The 14,540-nt window shown below is 46.3% G+C and overlaps 1 protein-coding gene across 8 annotated transcripts; it reads right to left on the bottom strand.

Moving 5' to 3' along the window:
* Positions 1-277: 277 nt before the first annotated feature.
* Positions 278-13,531, bottom strand: LOC110082371 (thialysine N-epsilon-acetyltransferase). 8 transcript variants are annotated; one of them, XM_078378208.1, is made up of 8 exons: positions 10,291-13,531; positions 8,523-8,608; positions 7,706-8,210; positions 7,058-7,109; positions 6,548-6,631; positions 3,303-3,401; positions 1,592-1,632; positions 278-901 (listed from the first exon to the last, which is right to left on the bottom strand). In XM_078378208.1, exons 3-8 carry the CDS (start codon positions 7,766-7,768, stop codon positions 722-724), a joined length of 519 nt encoding a protein of 172 aa, XP_078234334.1. In that variant the 5' UTR covers positions 7,769-8,210; positions 8,523-8,608; positions 10,291-13,531; the 3' UTR covers positions 278-721. The 8 variants fall into 8 exon arrangements, with proteins under 8 accessions (XP_078234334.1, XP_078234333.1, XP_078234329.1 ...); XM_078378207.1 differs by having other exon boundaries at positions 8,527-8,608; XM_078378203.1 differs by lacking the exon at positions 10,291-13,531 and adding an exon at positions 8,709-9,646.
* Between the last annotated feature and the right edge of the window lie 1,009 nt (positions 13,532-14,540).

Here is a 14,540-nt window from a genome sequence, read left to right as displayed (position 1 = left end):
AACTCTCAGACAAAATGGTTAGAACTTGAGCTGCTCACGGCTTGTCCAGGGGTGGTTGTAGAATTTATTTATTTATTTATTTATTATTTATTTATTCGAGTTTTACCCCGCCCCTCTAGACTACGTCTACTCGGGGTGGCTTACATAAAACACATTAAAATAAACATCTATAATACAATTATTACAATTAATTCTAACCAGCATGTTTCCAAGATGGCAAAATTCAGAAAGAAGAAAAAGAAAAAGAAATTACTTGATTGACTGGGGGGAAGGCCTCTTTAAATAACCATGTTTTTAATTGGCTTTTGAAAACATCCAGCAAGGGTGCCAGCCGGATTTCAGTAGGGAGGGTGTTCCACAGCTGAGGGGCAACCACCAAGAAGGCCCGGTTTCTAGTTTTCTCCTTCCGGTGAGGGTCATCCCTCCAAAGGAAAGGGAGTCACCTATGCCGCTGATGGAGGGACCGCCCCCCCCTCAAGACCTCCGTCTTGTCCGGGTTCAGCCTCAATCCATTCGACTGCATCCATTCCAGTACAGTCTCCAGGCATGAATTCAAAATCTACATCAGACTACCATTTAAGAAACATATTTAATATTCCTTTCGATGTGTGGGTAAGAGACAAGGTGGAAGGAAGAAAACTGGAAGAGAAAGCAAGCGACGCTGTTTCCCTGGTTCTCTGCCTCCTGGCTGGATCCGACGGACCGCTTGCCACAGATCCTCTCAAGGCGACTTCTCGCTCTGCGCCAGCCTCTCCAAGCCCTCCCTCCCAAGCTCCATGCAATGCCACTGCTCTGACTCGGTGGTGTCGTGCGCCCCAAGGCGGGTGTAAAAAGCCTTGGCCCGGGCATTCCACTCCATGGTCACAAACTTTATCTCGACACAGCCGGCATCCAGGGCCATCTGCATTGCAGGAGGAGGAGGAGGAGGAAGAGAGAAACCAGGTGAGGAAAGAGATCACCTGTTCAAGAGCAACACAGCGACAATTCTCCCCCCACCCCCAAGCTGCTGGAAAGCACATTGAGCCTGGCTAAAAACATCAGAATAAAGTATTTGGGGCAGGATCCTATTGATATTCACGTAACGCTTCTGCAGTACTGGCTAATGGAGGCTAATTTGTGAGGTGCCCGGGTTGAAGTCTACCCCAGTTGCGGAGCTAAGCCTGTAACCGAGGACCCCACTCAGGCATTAATTCGCCCCAATTCGCTGCAGAAAGTTCTGCAAACTGATTGCACACCCCGACCGGATTGGGGTTTCCATATCTCTATAAAAAACAGCTTTTTTTCTTTTAAAAACAAACAACAAAAACAAAACTCAGTAACGAACTGCCTCCTTTACTCCAGGGTGAAATCAATCCACAAAAGCTTTCAAAGAGCTGGACTGCGTTCGAGCAAAGGTACACATCCTTCTGCTTCTAGGATGGAGCCCAGAAGCAGCGCATGGATGCAACCGTGCCCTCCCACGGTGGTCCCCCAGGAAGTCTCTGAAATGGACGCCTGCAGAGTTCAGTCGCTGCTATCTGTGCGCCGTAACTCCTGTTATTACTGTTAGGAGCAACGAGGCCATCCTGTCTTTCGGGAATAAATAACTTACCTCTGCCACTTTGCTCAATAACTGTCTTCCGATCCCTTTACCTGGGAGAGAGAAAAATGCAGTGAAATCAAGAAGGCCAGGATCCCCTTAGCGATGCGCATAAGTGATTTTATTAATTTAGGCATTTAAAATATTTTTACCCCGTCTTTCTCCCAGAAGAGTAACCCAAGGGGTCTTACAGAATTAAAAAAACAATACAAGGCTCATCAAGGGAGACTCGGTCTCCGAGAGAGCTTGGGCTCCAGCTGTTTAGGGCTTTATAGACTGTGTAAATCTCAGCAGCAAATTGCTGCTAACGAATGTGACTAGCCATATTACGGGTTGCGTTGCCCGTCTTGCGATGGACCGCACAGAGGGTGAGACAGTCAATGCTTTGTTAATTAGCATCCATTTGTCACTGTGATCACGGCCATTTCGCCTGCTTTCCGGCGTAAAGGGCTAATAGGATTCTGGCCTGAGAGGTGCAAAAAGATCAAACGAGATCCGATTCCTAAGGACACGCCGGGATTCCACATTCAGCCACTGAATGAATGACATAGAATCCTATCAGCCAGCCACTTCCCCTCCAGCTTACAAAACCTCATAAATCTGGATGCATAGAATATTTGCCAACATTTGAATGGAAACATTGGCCTAATTATGATCAAATGCATCACTGTGCAGAGTAGCAGGCACCTACCCATTATTATTACTATTAGCAGCAGATCTGAACCACTAGAGAACTCAGTGGTTTAGATCCAGAGGTTGGGAGTTTGATTCTCCGCTGTGCCTTCCGGGAGAAGAGCCAGCCTGGGTGGCCTTGGAGAAAAACTGCACGGTGGTCCCAGCACACACACCCCGCCGGTAGAAGGGAAGGGGAAACTACTTCCGAGTCTTCTATACTTGGAAAATCCCGGAAAGGGTCGCCGTAAGTCAGAATTGACTTGACAGCACATCATGATGAATATTAATTATTCAAATCACAGTATAAAAGAAAAGAGAGTTAAGATCTTTAATCCGATCGGGATTGCTCCTGAAAAAGGAAGCAAAACCATGAGAGGTCTTCAGCAACTTTACTCCTTCGTTGCATTAAGCTATGCCGGAAATAATCAGCCCCTTCAAGGCTCCCAAGTGCCTTTTACCTACTTAAAAGTAGGAAAATAGGATCTTGGTGAAATATGCCCCTGGCATTACGAGAGTTGCTCCCGCTTTACTTATAGCTGTGTTGTAGCTTCAGTCTGTGTTTTTTTTTTTCTCCTAAAGTACTTTTTATTATCAGCAGTTAGGCAAGTTTTATTACACAGATAAGCGTTTTATGATTACTTTCTTTTCTTTGTTTTTTTGCTCATATTGCAGACATTTTCTTCCAGGTTCAGAGTCTGAGAAGCTAGCTGTTTTTAACATCTTTCTCCTTCCTGAATCAGGAGCTTAAAAACTCTTTTGTTCTGATTCTCCTTCCTTCCTTCCTTCCTTCCTTCCTTTCTTCCTTTCTTCCTTCCTTCCTTCCTTCCTTCCTTCCTTCCTTCCTTCCTTCCTTCCTTCCTTCCTTCCTTCTTTTTCTTTCTTTCTTTCTTTCTTTCTTTCTTTCTTTCTTTCTTTCTTTCTTTCTTTCTTTCTTTCTTTCTTTCTTTCTTTCTTTAATCCTCCCTCCCTTCCATGGCACACCTCTGCCTGGGCAGTTGGTGTCCCATGACCACATATTCCACCCCCTTCAATGGATGCCCTCACATACCTCTGAATTCAGACACCACGTACAGATTTTCAAGGTAGACGATCCTTCCATGATTGACGCTGTATCCGAAAAAGAACAGAGCGTGGCCGATAACATGGGCTGTGTTAGGGGACAAAACACAGGGCCTCTTCACATTTTGGAACAGGTGATAGCTCAAGGCTAAGAAAGTTTCTTTTTTCTTTTTAAGTGATTCATATTCTTTTAAAGTGATTAATAATAATACCCCTTCATGGATGGCTGCCTTGTTGTGGCGAAGGGGCTTGAGTCATTCAGAGAAGCTATGGGCTATGCCCGTACAGGGACACCCAAGATGGACAGGTCCTAGTGAAGAGTTCTGACTAAATGCGATCCACCTGGAGCACGAATTGGCAAACCACTTCAGTAGCTTTGCCAAGAAAACCCAATGGACAGAAACAAAAGGCTAAAAGTTAGGATGCTGGAAGATGAGCCCCTTGGGTCAGAAGGTGTCCAGCATGCTACAGAGGAAGAGCAGAGGACAAGCACAAGTAGCTCCAGAGCTAATGAAGTGGTTGGGCCAAAGCCGAAAGGACGCTCAGCTGTGGACGTGCCTGGAAGTGAAAGGAAAGTCTGAGGCTGCAAAGAAAAATACTGCATAGGAACCTTGGGAAGCTGGATGTGGTCAAACAGGAGATGGCAACAATGAACATTGACATTCTGGGCATCAGTGAACTAAAATGGATGGGAATGGGCGAATTTAATTCAGATGATTATCATATCTACTATCGTGGGCAAGAATCCCGTAGAAGAAATGGAGTAGCCCTGATAGTCAACAAAAGAGTAGGAAAAGCTATACTGGGATACAATCTCAAAAATGATAGAATGATTTAAATATAAATCCAAGGCAGACCTTTCAACATCACAGTTTATGCACCAACCACCGATGCTGAAGAGGCGGAAATTGACCAAGTCTATGAAGACTTACAACACCTTCTAGAACTGACACCAAAGAAAGATGTTCTTCTCATTATAGGTGACTGGAATGCTAAAGTAAGGAGTCAAGAGATAAAAGGAACAACAGGAAAGTTTGCCCTTGGAGTTCAAAATGAAGCAAGGTAAAAGCTAATAGAGTTTTGTCAAGAGAACAAGCTGGTCATCAGAAACACTCTTTTCCAACAATACAAGAGGCGACTCTACACATGGACATCACCAGATGGGCAACATCGAAATCAGATTGACTATATTCTCTGCAGCCAAAGATGGAGAAGCTCTATACAGTCAGCAAAAACAAGACCTGGAGCTGGTTGTGGTTCTGATCACCAGCTTCTCATAGCAAAATTCAAGCTTAAACTGAAGAGAGTAGGAAAAACCACTGGGCTAGTCAGGTATAATCTAAACCAAATCCCTTATGAATACACAGTGGAAGTGAAGAACAGATTTAAGGAACTGGATTTGGTGGACAGAGTGCCTGAAGAACTTTGGATAGAGGCTCGTAACATTGTCCAGGAGGCAGCAACTAAAACCATCGCAAATGAAAGGAAATTCAAGAAAGCAAAGTGGCTGTCCAGTGAGGCCTTACAAATAGCAGAGGAGAAGGGAAACAAAATGCAAGGGAGTTAGGGGAAGTTACAGAAAATGGAATGCAGACATCCAAAAAATAGCAAGGAGAGACAAGAGGGCCTTCTTAAATGAACAGTTCAAAGAAACAGAGGAAAATAATAAAAAGGGAAAAAACAGAGATCTGTTCAAGAAAATTGGAGATATTAAAGGAATCTTTTGTGACAGATTTTACTTTCTTGGGCTCCATGATCACTACAGATGGTGACAGCAGCAACAAAATTAAAAGACACCTGCTTCTTGGGAGGAAAGCAATGGCAAACCTCGACATCGTAAAAAGCAGAGACATCACCTTGCCGACAAAGGTCCGCATAGTCAAAGTTACGGTTTTTCCAGCAGCAATGTATGGAAGCAAGAGCTGGACCTTAAAGAAGGCTGACCACCGAAGAATGGATGCTTTTGAATTGTGGTGCTGGAGGAGGCTCTTGAGAGTCCCCTGGACTGTGAGGAGAACAAATTTATCCATTCTAAAGGAAATCAAAACCTTGGAAGGACAGATCCTGAAGCTGAGGCTCCCATACTTTGGCCATCTCATGAGAAGAGAAGACTCCCTGGAAAAGGCCCTGATGTTGGGAAAGTGTGAAGGCAAGAGGAGAAGGGGACGACAGAGGATGAGATGGATGGACAGAGTCATTGCAGCAACCAACATGAATTTGACCCAACTCCGGGAGGGCCTGGCGTGCTCTGGTCCATGGGGTCACAAAGAGTCAGACACAACTTAATGACTAAACAACAACAACAAAGATGAAATAAAACAAGAATTCCTTTGGCAATTAGGACTGATAAGATACTGGCATTTTTTAAAAATCCTGCCAAGATATACCTAAGAATGTTCTTACAAGTCACTTTCAAAAGTAACTAGGAAACATGAGTTGTTACACCAAAAGAATCTATGCAGTGAATGTTGTACAGTATTAATCTAGAAATACAATTTCATTGCCCTTTTGTCACACCCCCCCGAAGTAACCAGTTACAGTCAATTGTTTTGCTTCTAACTAGTTATTTGCAAGGTCTGTCCACTTTGTACTCTGATGTAATATACAATTCGAGCTGTGATAAAGTTTACAGCAGCGTGCAGGAAAGGAAAAGCAGAGCAGAGTGGAGATGGGAAATGCTTCCTTCTCATACTACAACACCCACCATCCCCAGCCACAAGCCATCTTGGTTGGGGGATTCTGGAGTTATAGTCCCAAATCTAAGGTTTCCCAGTTCTGAGGAGACTCTTAGAGCTGAAAGAATGTCAGGTGTAAAGCCCGTCTCGGCTTTCATGAGTTCCTGCTGGACTCTTCTGACACTTTTCTGACATTGACTAAGGGTGAAGAAGACAGTCCATGCACTGTGGGTCCTCCCCACCCCTTTAATTAAATCGTACATTTATGTTTATCCTGCAGACTCTCTGATTACATATCCAAATCCGTGGCTTGACAACTGCCAAAGGAACGATGCCCCCCCATATTTTGTAATCTAGAACAAAGCTTGGAAGTGTGTCCTTCTTTGGGACTACAACTCCCAAGACTAGCTGGCTGGGGGATCCTGGGAGTTGTAGTCCCCCCCCCAAAAAAAAACCCAACACCTCACTGTTTTTAAACTCTGGCTAAGAATAATTCTCACAGTCATTCTCAGAGGGCTGTGGGAAAGCATCGGATGTGTGTGTGTGAGGAAGGGGTTACCTTGCTGGCATCCGTTCCTCACGGGTCTCTCTGCCAGGATGCATTTGTAGAACGGGTTCTTGCCAAAGCCGTCTGCTTTTAAAACTGGAGTTGGAGAGACGCGGTCAGAATAGAACAAGCGGAAGATTCATGTCCCAGGGAAAAGAAAGAAGCTTTGTTTTGGGCTCCTGACGGTGTTTGCAGGGGACGTGAAGGGGGAGAGAAACAAGTCTGTGTGAGGCTAAATGAGGGAGACTAGATTTTCAGGTGGGGTCCCAGTTTGTGGGGTGAAAACCAAGGACCTAGGAAGCTGGTGCTACAGGCCCTGCGTATTCCGGGGCAGCAGCTGGCCAAGCCAGAGACAAGCAACGCCAACGGCTTCCGGATTCAGGGCACGATTGGAAATTCAACCAACTTTCGCAGCCCCGAGAGCAGACAAAGGCCTACATGTGCTTGACGTAAAAATGGGGGTGTACATTTGGGCGGGGAGGGAGTGGGTCACCAAACAGAACCAAACACAGAACACCTTACCTTCTGAATTGATTGTTACCTCGCCTCCCAAGTGATGATAATCAGCAATTTCCTGGAGGGAGGGCAGAACAGACAAGACACAACATCTGGTGACCGTCTTCCCCAAAGCTTGGGAAAGTGACCTTTTCGAAACGATCGCTCTCCCAAAATCTCTGAGCTAGTGTGGCTCCTGGAACGTAGAAGCCAAGAAAGGAGCTTTTGCAGAGCCCCCCCAAGGTTTGGGGGCAACGAAGGGCGTCTGTCACCCTTTCCCTCTTTACAGGCCATGGTGGGAACAAACAGGGGCCTTCCGCCTTTGGAAGCGAGAGATCTACGGATGACGCGCTCCCTTCATTTAAGGTCAACCAGAACTCTCCTGCACCACCCTGTTAATCCCACATTAAAAACCATCACTCTCCCAGCTGGCGCATGCGCTGGCGGGAAAAGGTTCTCTTACTTGCATACCTAATGCCAGATGTGAGAATCAAGAGGCTGGAGCTCCCCTGAGCAGGGGCAGAGTGCATCTTCCTTCACCAGGAAAGAGAGAGAAGGGAGGGGATGGAACCAGAGGCCGGAGCAAGGATGGAACGTGGAGGGATGCTCAAAGCAGAGGACCACGAAAGTGGAGTCAATTCAGCGTTCTAGGTGCCGGCTGGGGGGTGGACTCACCTTTATTAAGCTCATCAAACATTCGCAGTCTTCGCTGGTGGCTTCTCGGATGGCACACTCCATGTTTCCAAGAGGATGAGTGTCTCCGAACCTCACCTAGGCTCTGGAGGTAGATATCTTTTATAGTTTCCGAGCTCCCACGTGACTGGGATTCTTTTATTGGATCATGTCCAGGCGGGTTGCAGAACGAGAGAAAAAAGGTCACCCAGCGTTCAGGAAACACTCCTTTCCTTCTCCCCACGACCAGAGGCTTGTTTGGCTAAGGATCTGTTAGTAGGGTGAGAGCGAACAGCCACCTCAAGTCCCAGCGACCTACATGGAGGAACTTTATCCTTTTATAAGATTGGAAATGTCCTGGTTGACATCCTTCTGATTGACCCCTTCAAGAAGTTCAACACCTGTACTCAGAGCTTGGAAAAGCTCCTTTTCTGGATTATTATTGATTGATTGATTTGATCTCTATTCTGCCGTCTAGCCGAAGGCCTCTCTGGACGGCTGACACAACCTAGGGGGTAAAAACAACAATTAAAATCAATTATAAAAACATAAATCATCAAACGACACATCTATAACTCAGACAACAGAAATAATAAACCATTCAAATACATACTTCAACAGTTAAAAAAACAGCTAAACATTTAAATTGCTGGTGATTTGAGAGTATTTCAGCTGTAGCTGCAGTTTAGGTAATCTCCGGAAACGGGATATTTTTGAAATGCCTGCCAAAATAACTGGGTCTTTAGCCATTTGCTTAAGATGCCACCCTAAATCACCCCCACCCCAACCAATTAGCATGGACTACATTTCCCATACATACTCACAGACTCCAAAAGGAGCATGGCAGATAATGATGGGGTTCTGGGACTTGTAAAGAAAGCTGCCTGAAATCTTTGGGGAGTTGTCCTTTAAGAAAAAAATAGCAATAATGAAATATGTCTATGTCCAGCATATTGCTCAGTTACTCATTAACCAAACAATCTAAAAGTCAGGGTTGTTAGCTCACCAGCTCAGGACCAAAAGTTCTGGGCCTTTGGAACAATCGCTTTGGTACAGTTCCATAAAAGCGTTGAGGCAGAATAAAGAAATCAATTTGATGCACGGCAGATTGCATCAAAGGCAGAGCAAACAAAGCTAATCTTACAGCTGCGGTGCCTTCATTTCCTTTTCGCCTTTCCCATTCATGGTCTCATGGACTCAGCGGCTGGTGAGCCTCAGTCCCCTAAGACGAGATAAGTCAAGGTGACCATTCAGTTGGCCCCAATTCCAACTGTAAGCCAAACTAGACCAGACATCGGAAAGAACCACAGATTTTTCCATTGAGTCAGTTGGTCTACTTTTCTGGCTTACCATTGGGTTTACACTTTCCCATCTCCTTTTAGTATTGCAAGCACACGAGAAAAATGAGTTCCTTTCTTTTCTTTTTTCTAGTCCATAAGGATTAGAAATGGACTTGTACGTTGTACAATAATAATTACATGTGGTCAAGTTGATTCCAATGTATGGAGACTCTTTCAATCTCTCTCTCTGTGTGTAATGTGTTAATGTGCTAATGTGTCGTTGTTTTAATTGCTATTATATTTTATGATCTTTCTTATGTTGGATGTATTCTATATTTGTAGCGACCTTTTAATTGTTTGACTGTTATTGACAGGTTTGGGAGAAACCTGGAGGAATTGTTAAATACAGTTTTGTACTATGCAATAAGTATTTGTAAGGATCATTACTAAAGAAACAAGCAAAGCTAGAATTTATCCAGCTGAGTAAATTGTAACAGCTGAGAGCAATCCCAGGATTGGCTAACCCTGGGATAAAGCTAGCAGACCTAACACACACATTCTGTGGTGGTGTGGGTTGGTGTTGCTGTGCTGGAGTATCCTGGAAGAAGCCGTGTCTTTGTGCTGTATGTTGGGAGAGGAACTCTGGCTACTGGACTGAACATATGGTATAGTGGACCCTTGACTTACAGACGGCTTGACTTACAGACCTTTTGAGTTACAGACTTCTCTGGCTGCAAAATTTAGGTTTGACTTGCAGACTGAGATTTGACTTACAGACCAGAAAAAAACCAAAATGGAACAAAAATGGCCTGTTACGGGATTAATTGGTTTTCAATGCACTGTAGGTCAATGGAGACTTGACTTACAGACTTTTCGACTTGAGAACCGCTTTCCAATACGGATTAAGTTCTCAAGTCAAGACCCCACTGTATATGACTGCTGAACTAATTTACAAGGACTTTGACTATGATTTATGCATTGAACTTTGTGGAAACTGCTGTGTATGACTTCGGGACTGGAAACAAGGACTAAGCTGTACATGTATGTATATATCCTGTAAATAATACAACTATTCTGCTATCAACACTGCTTTATTGCTTGGCGTCTTCATCTCTCAGGGAAGTTCTTTTGGTTAGCGCCACCTGGTGCATCCTGGTAATACTGCAACTCTGTCAGTTATGAACTACCCAGAGTGGCCTTAGGCTTGATGAGTGGTATAATCAACCCACCAACTCAACCCACTCACCAACCCACCAACCAACCAACCCGTAAGTAATTATAAAGAACTCAAAAGTGATTTGTCATTACCTCCTTGGGGGGGAGGGTGCTCTGAGACGACCATGCAGTTTTCCCAAGGCCACACAGGCGGACTCTTGCGAGGCACAGAGGGGAATTGAACTCCTTGACATGATGAGACATGAGGTCCAAAAAGCTGGATTTTATCCCAAGCTGCACAGCAAGATACAACAGCAGCTGGATCATTCTCTCCTGTCTCAGCACTTTGCCAGGCCTTTGGGTGGAGACGGGAGAGCAAATTGCTGACGAGAGATATGAAACAATTGATGGCATCATATATTTTTTTTGCAAAAAAAAAAAGCAGCATTTCAGGTTGTGATTGTACTTTGGAATCCAGGCCAAAGGCTTAAGAAGAGAAGAGGAGGCTTAAATAAACCGCCTGGTCTGAGGGCGTGGGTCCCAAGGTAGGGTGGAGTTTCTGATCTGCCACCAATGAGCTCATGGGCCTGGAGGATCCGCCAACACAACAGCTGCCAAGCGGCCACACAGCCTGGCAGCGAGAGGTCATTTAACGACCGGCTGGGACATCATAAAAATGTCCGACACACCCACCCGTTCGTTACAGAGGGAGCCGAGAGAAGACCAAGCGGTGACCTGGGGGGCTGATCTCAGGGAGAAACCCATGCCTTTTTCAGCCGCATCTTTCCCAGTGGCTTCAATGGAACCTCAATCGAGAGCGTGGGCTCTGTGCCCAATGAACTGGGGAAAGTTACTTGTTTTCTGGACTCCGCGTCCCCAGGATCCACCAGGCAGAAAGATCACCCCTTCTGTTGGCCACCGGTCCTGGGAGCTGTATCCCCAAAGGGTACATTTTCCAACCCCTGGGCTCCGCGCAAATAAATGAATAGACATCTGATGTTATAAATGCCAGCACTGAACGCCCACTGATGCAACAAGGGTAGGGGGGAAACGCCAGCCCGCCCAAGATTACTCTGCTGAGAATCTTAAAACAGCCATTTTGGAGCCAAGAAACAACAGGGGGAGGGGGACTGCGCCTCCTGAGTTCACCGGCACAACTGATGCCAGGATATCTACATTCCCCGTGACAGGTTGGCAAATAAACAGGGCTCAAAATGTGACATTACAAATACCATGATTGAACACACAGACACACATATACAAAACTAACAAAAAACATGCAGACAAATGTGGGAAACAAAACACAGACTGAGATAGTCAAAATATATCCTTCTTCCATCATCTTCTTTTATCATCTTCTTCTCTAATCTCCTTGGAAAAGGGCTTGATGGATACCATCGACCATCAGAATGACAAGTAGGTAGGTGGCTGTTAGACCAAAGGCGTGAACTCTCTCTAAAGGCAAAAACGACAAAACAGAGGCTATCACACTTTAGGTAGGTATATCGTGGGAAGATACAATTCCTTAGACAAGACAATAATGCTGGGAAAGGTTGAAAGCAGCAGAAAAGAGGAATGCTGGACACAGAATGGATTGACTCAGTAAAGGAAGCCATGGTTTGGCTTCGAATTTGCAAGACCTGTAGATTATTTGTTTTATTTCTTTATTTCAAGTATTTTTTTATTTTTGATGACATGACCTTTGGGCGGTCATATTCCTTCAGAGGTTTCATCATACGTCAAAATTATTTGATGCCCAGGGTGGAGAACAGAATGACAGACTAGCACTCAGGAGGCCTGGGTTCGAATTCCTGGGGATGTGGAACTGGTAAAGCCAGCCCTTAAATATCTCATTTACTGTATCTCGAAAGCTCCTATACCGTTAAGTCTCTTCCAGTGTAAGAAACACACACCACAGGAGTGACAATGATGTGGAATCTGATGCCACCTAGTGTCAAAGAAAGCAAAGTGGGACATACTGGTGAATTCTGGGGTAATAGCCACACTTTATTTGTGAGTGGCTGTTATGGGAGTTTATTTGTGGGCCACCCACGAATAAAGTATTTCTGCCATACATCAAAGGGGTCACAGACTGCATGGGGAAACTTTTGAAAAAGCACAACCTACAAACAGTATTCAAGCCCACCACAAAAATACAACAAATGTTATGGTCAGCAAAGGACAAAAGGGACCCCCTCACCACAGCAGGTGTATATGCAGTTGTGGCCAGGTATATATTGGAACCACAAAACGAAGCATCCACACCAGAATCAAAGAACGTGAGAGACACTGCAGACTAAAACAACCGGAAAAATCGGCAGTTGCTGAACATGCCCCAAAACAAGGGGGACATGAAATTCTATTTCAGAATACTGAAGTACTGGACAACACCAGCAATCATTATGTTAGACTGCACAGGCAAGCCATTGAAATCCACAAACACCAGCAGAGCTTCAACAACAACAAAAAAGAAAGTCTAAAACTCAACAAAGCCTGGCTCCCAGCACTGAAAAATACAGCCCGCAAAAGGTCAACAAACTCTACCCAGCCACAAGGAACAGTGATCACTGCAGACAAAAGACCAGCTAACAACACCCATCAACCACAGTGACAGATCATCTCTCTCCCTCATCACAACAATACACCCACAAACGGAAAAACACCCTGATCACCATAATCACCCAATCTCCTGAAAAGGACAAAAAGCTGATCCCACAGCTATAAATACTCAACTATCCAAACAAACTGCACCAGAGCACAGACAAAGTTGTGACTCCTGTCCTCTGAAGATGCTGGCCACAGAGACCGACGAAACGTTAGGAAGAAAAACCTACAGAACGCGGCCAGACAGCCTGGAAAACCCACAGCAACCACTGGATCCTGGCTGTGAAAGCCTTCGAGGATTCATTAGATCTTTAAAGACTCTTGCATTCAACCAGAGTTTTGGAGGGTGGGAGTGATGGGTGGGGGAATTAGAACTCCCCAGGAAACATGGGTTTTGGTCTCCCTAGGTTGGGATGCTGGGATCTGTAGTCCTCCCCAGCGATCTTCAAACACCCCCCCTCCTCCGAAGCACACATTTGCTCCAGTAGCTGGAGGCACTTGGGCTGTTCTTAAATCCCCCCAGACTGGGGAGAAGCTGGGAAGTCCCTGGCCAGCTGGCCGATGGCGGCTGAGTCGTCTCCGGCTCTGCCATCATGCCAGAAGCTGGCTTGCCTGTGCGGGCACAACCGGATGGAGCAGCTTCCACCTGATGCCCGGGGGTGTGTCTGTGAAGCGGATGCTTCTTCCACCCTTGCGTTCCAAACGCAGGTTGAGACAATTCTCCCCTTTTTTTCCTCTCCTCCGGGCGTTAACTTTCTGCATAGGCTGGCCACAACGCACCCACCCCCAGCCCGGGCCTGACGTTCCCATTGCAAGAGGAGGAGGGTTGAAGGGGGAGCAGAAAATGGGCCACAAGTTTAAAAAAAAGGGCAAACGCAGCTTTTTCCAAGGTGCGTTTCTGGCTGGCGTGGCAAATAGGGTGTAAGACTCAACACACTTTGTAAGCCTTTTTTTCCTCGATTTTAAAAGCCAGGATGGCCTGGGGGTGTGGGGGGAAAGAGATATTGGGGATTCTGGGATTTGTGGTGCAAAAAGGTAACTTTCCCAGGTACTGAACTAGTATCCAGCTTTGAGGAATCTGAGGTTGCCACCAAAAAGCTCTCTCTTTTTTCTCTAGGGAGGAAAAAAAATCTTTTTTGCCTTTGGCTGCCATGCTGGCCTTAGGCAGAACTGAGGCAAGAAGCCCAACGGGGGGGGGGGGGAGAGGGGTCATGATCTCCCCCAACACGCCTGCCCCTTGCCCCCGCTCTCTCCAGGGTGGTGGGAAATGCCCCATCACCAATGCCCCTCTGCCCTGCAGGCTTTCCCACAGGCAACGCTTTGTGGGTGGGTGTTTGCTGTTATTCTTCGCCCCCAGGCGGCACAAGGTCTTGGTCGGCCACCCAAGCACCCCGGACGGGGATTCCTCGCTAAGTAGGAAATGCACTTCGCCCATGCTCAGAGGCCCTTGCCCTAGGACTGCAATGGAGAAGCGCTTGGGACCGAGGCTCGACCCGCCGAACTCCGGCCCGCTTCTGCAGGCGAGGGCGAAGCCAGGCAGGCAGACATCCGTCCGGGCGAGCCCAAAGGGGTGGGGGGTGGATTTTATTTTATTTTTTAATTTAAGCCCCACCTCCCCCCTGGCTGCCCCATGCCAAGATGGCACCCCCGGCTTCCCTCTCGCGAGACCCGGCTGCTGCTCCTCCTTCCCGGCGGGGGCTGGAGCTGGAAGCGGGGAATCCCCAGCGCGTGGTTTCGGATGGGAAAGTGTGGCTGGTTTTCCTTTCCATTCACCCGGGAAAGGCAAGGCGGAGCGGGGC

Source organism: Pogona vitticeps, chromosome 6 (genome assembly GCF_051106095.1).
Source record: "Pogona vitticeps strain Pit_001003342236 chromosome 6, PviZW2.1, whole genome shotgun sequence".
NCBI lineage: Eukaryota > Metazoa > Chordata > Lepidosauria > Squamata > Agamidae > Pogona > Pogona vitticeps.
Note: the sequence above shows the minus strand (reverse complement) of the source record. Positions and strands in the feature narration are given on the sequence as shown.

Excerpts from the sequence above, each read along its gene's own strand:
- LOC110082371 (XM_078378208.1), bottom strand. The coding sequence starts at position 7,768 with ATGGAGTGTGCCATCCGAGAAGCCACCAGCGAAGACTGCGAATGTTTG. Across the intron at positions 3,402-6,547 it reads GAGGAACGGATGCCAGCAAG|CCCATGTTATCGGCCACGCT; the intron begins GTAACCCCTTCC and ends CCCCTAACACAG. Across the intron at positions 902-1,591 it reads TATTGAGCAAAGTGGCAGAG|ATGGCCCTGGATGCCGGCTG; the intron begins GTAAGTTATTTA and ends CCTGCAATGCAG.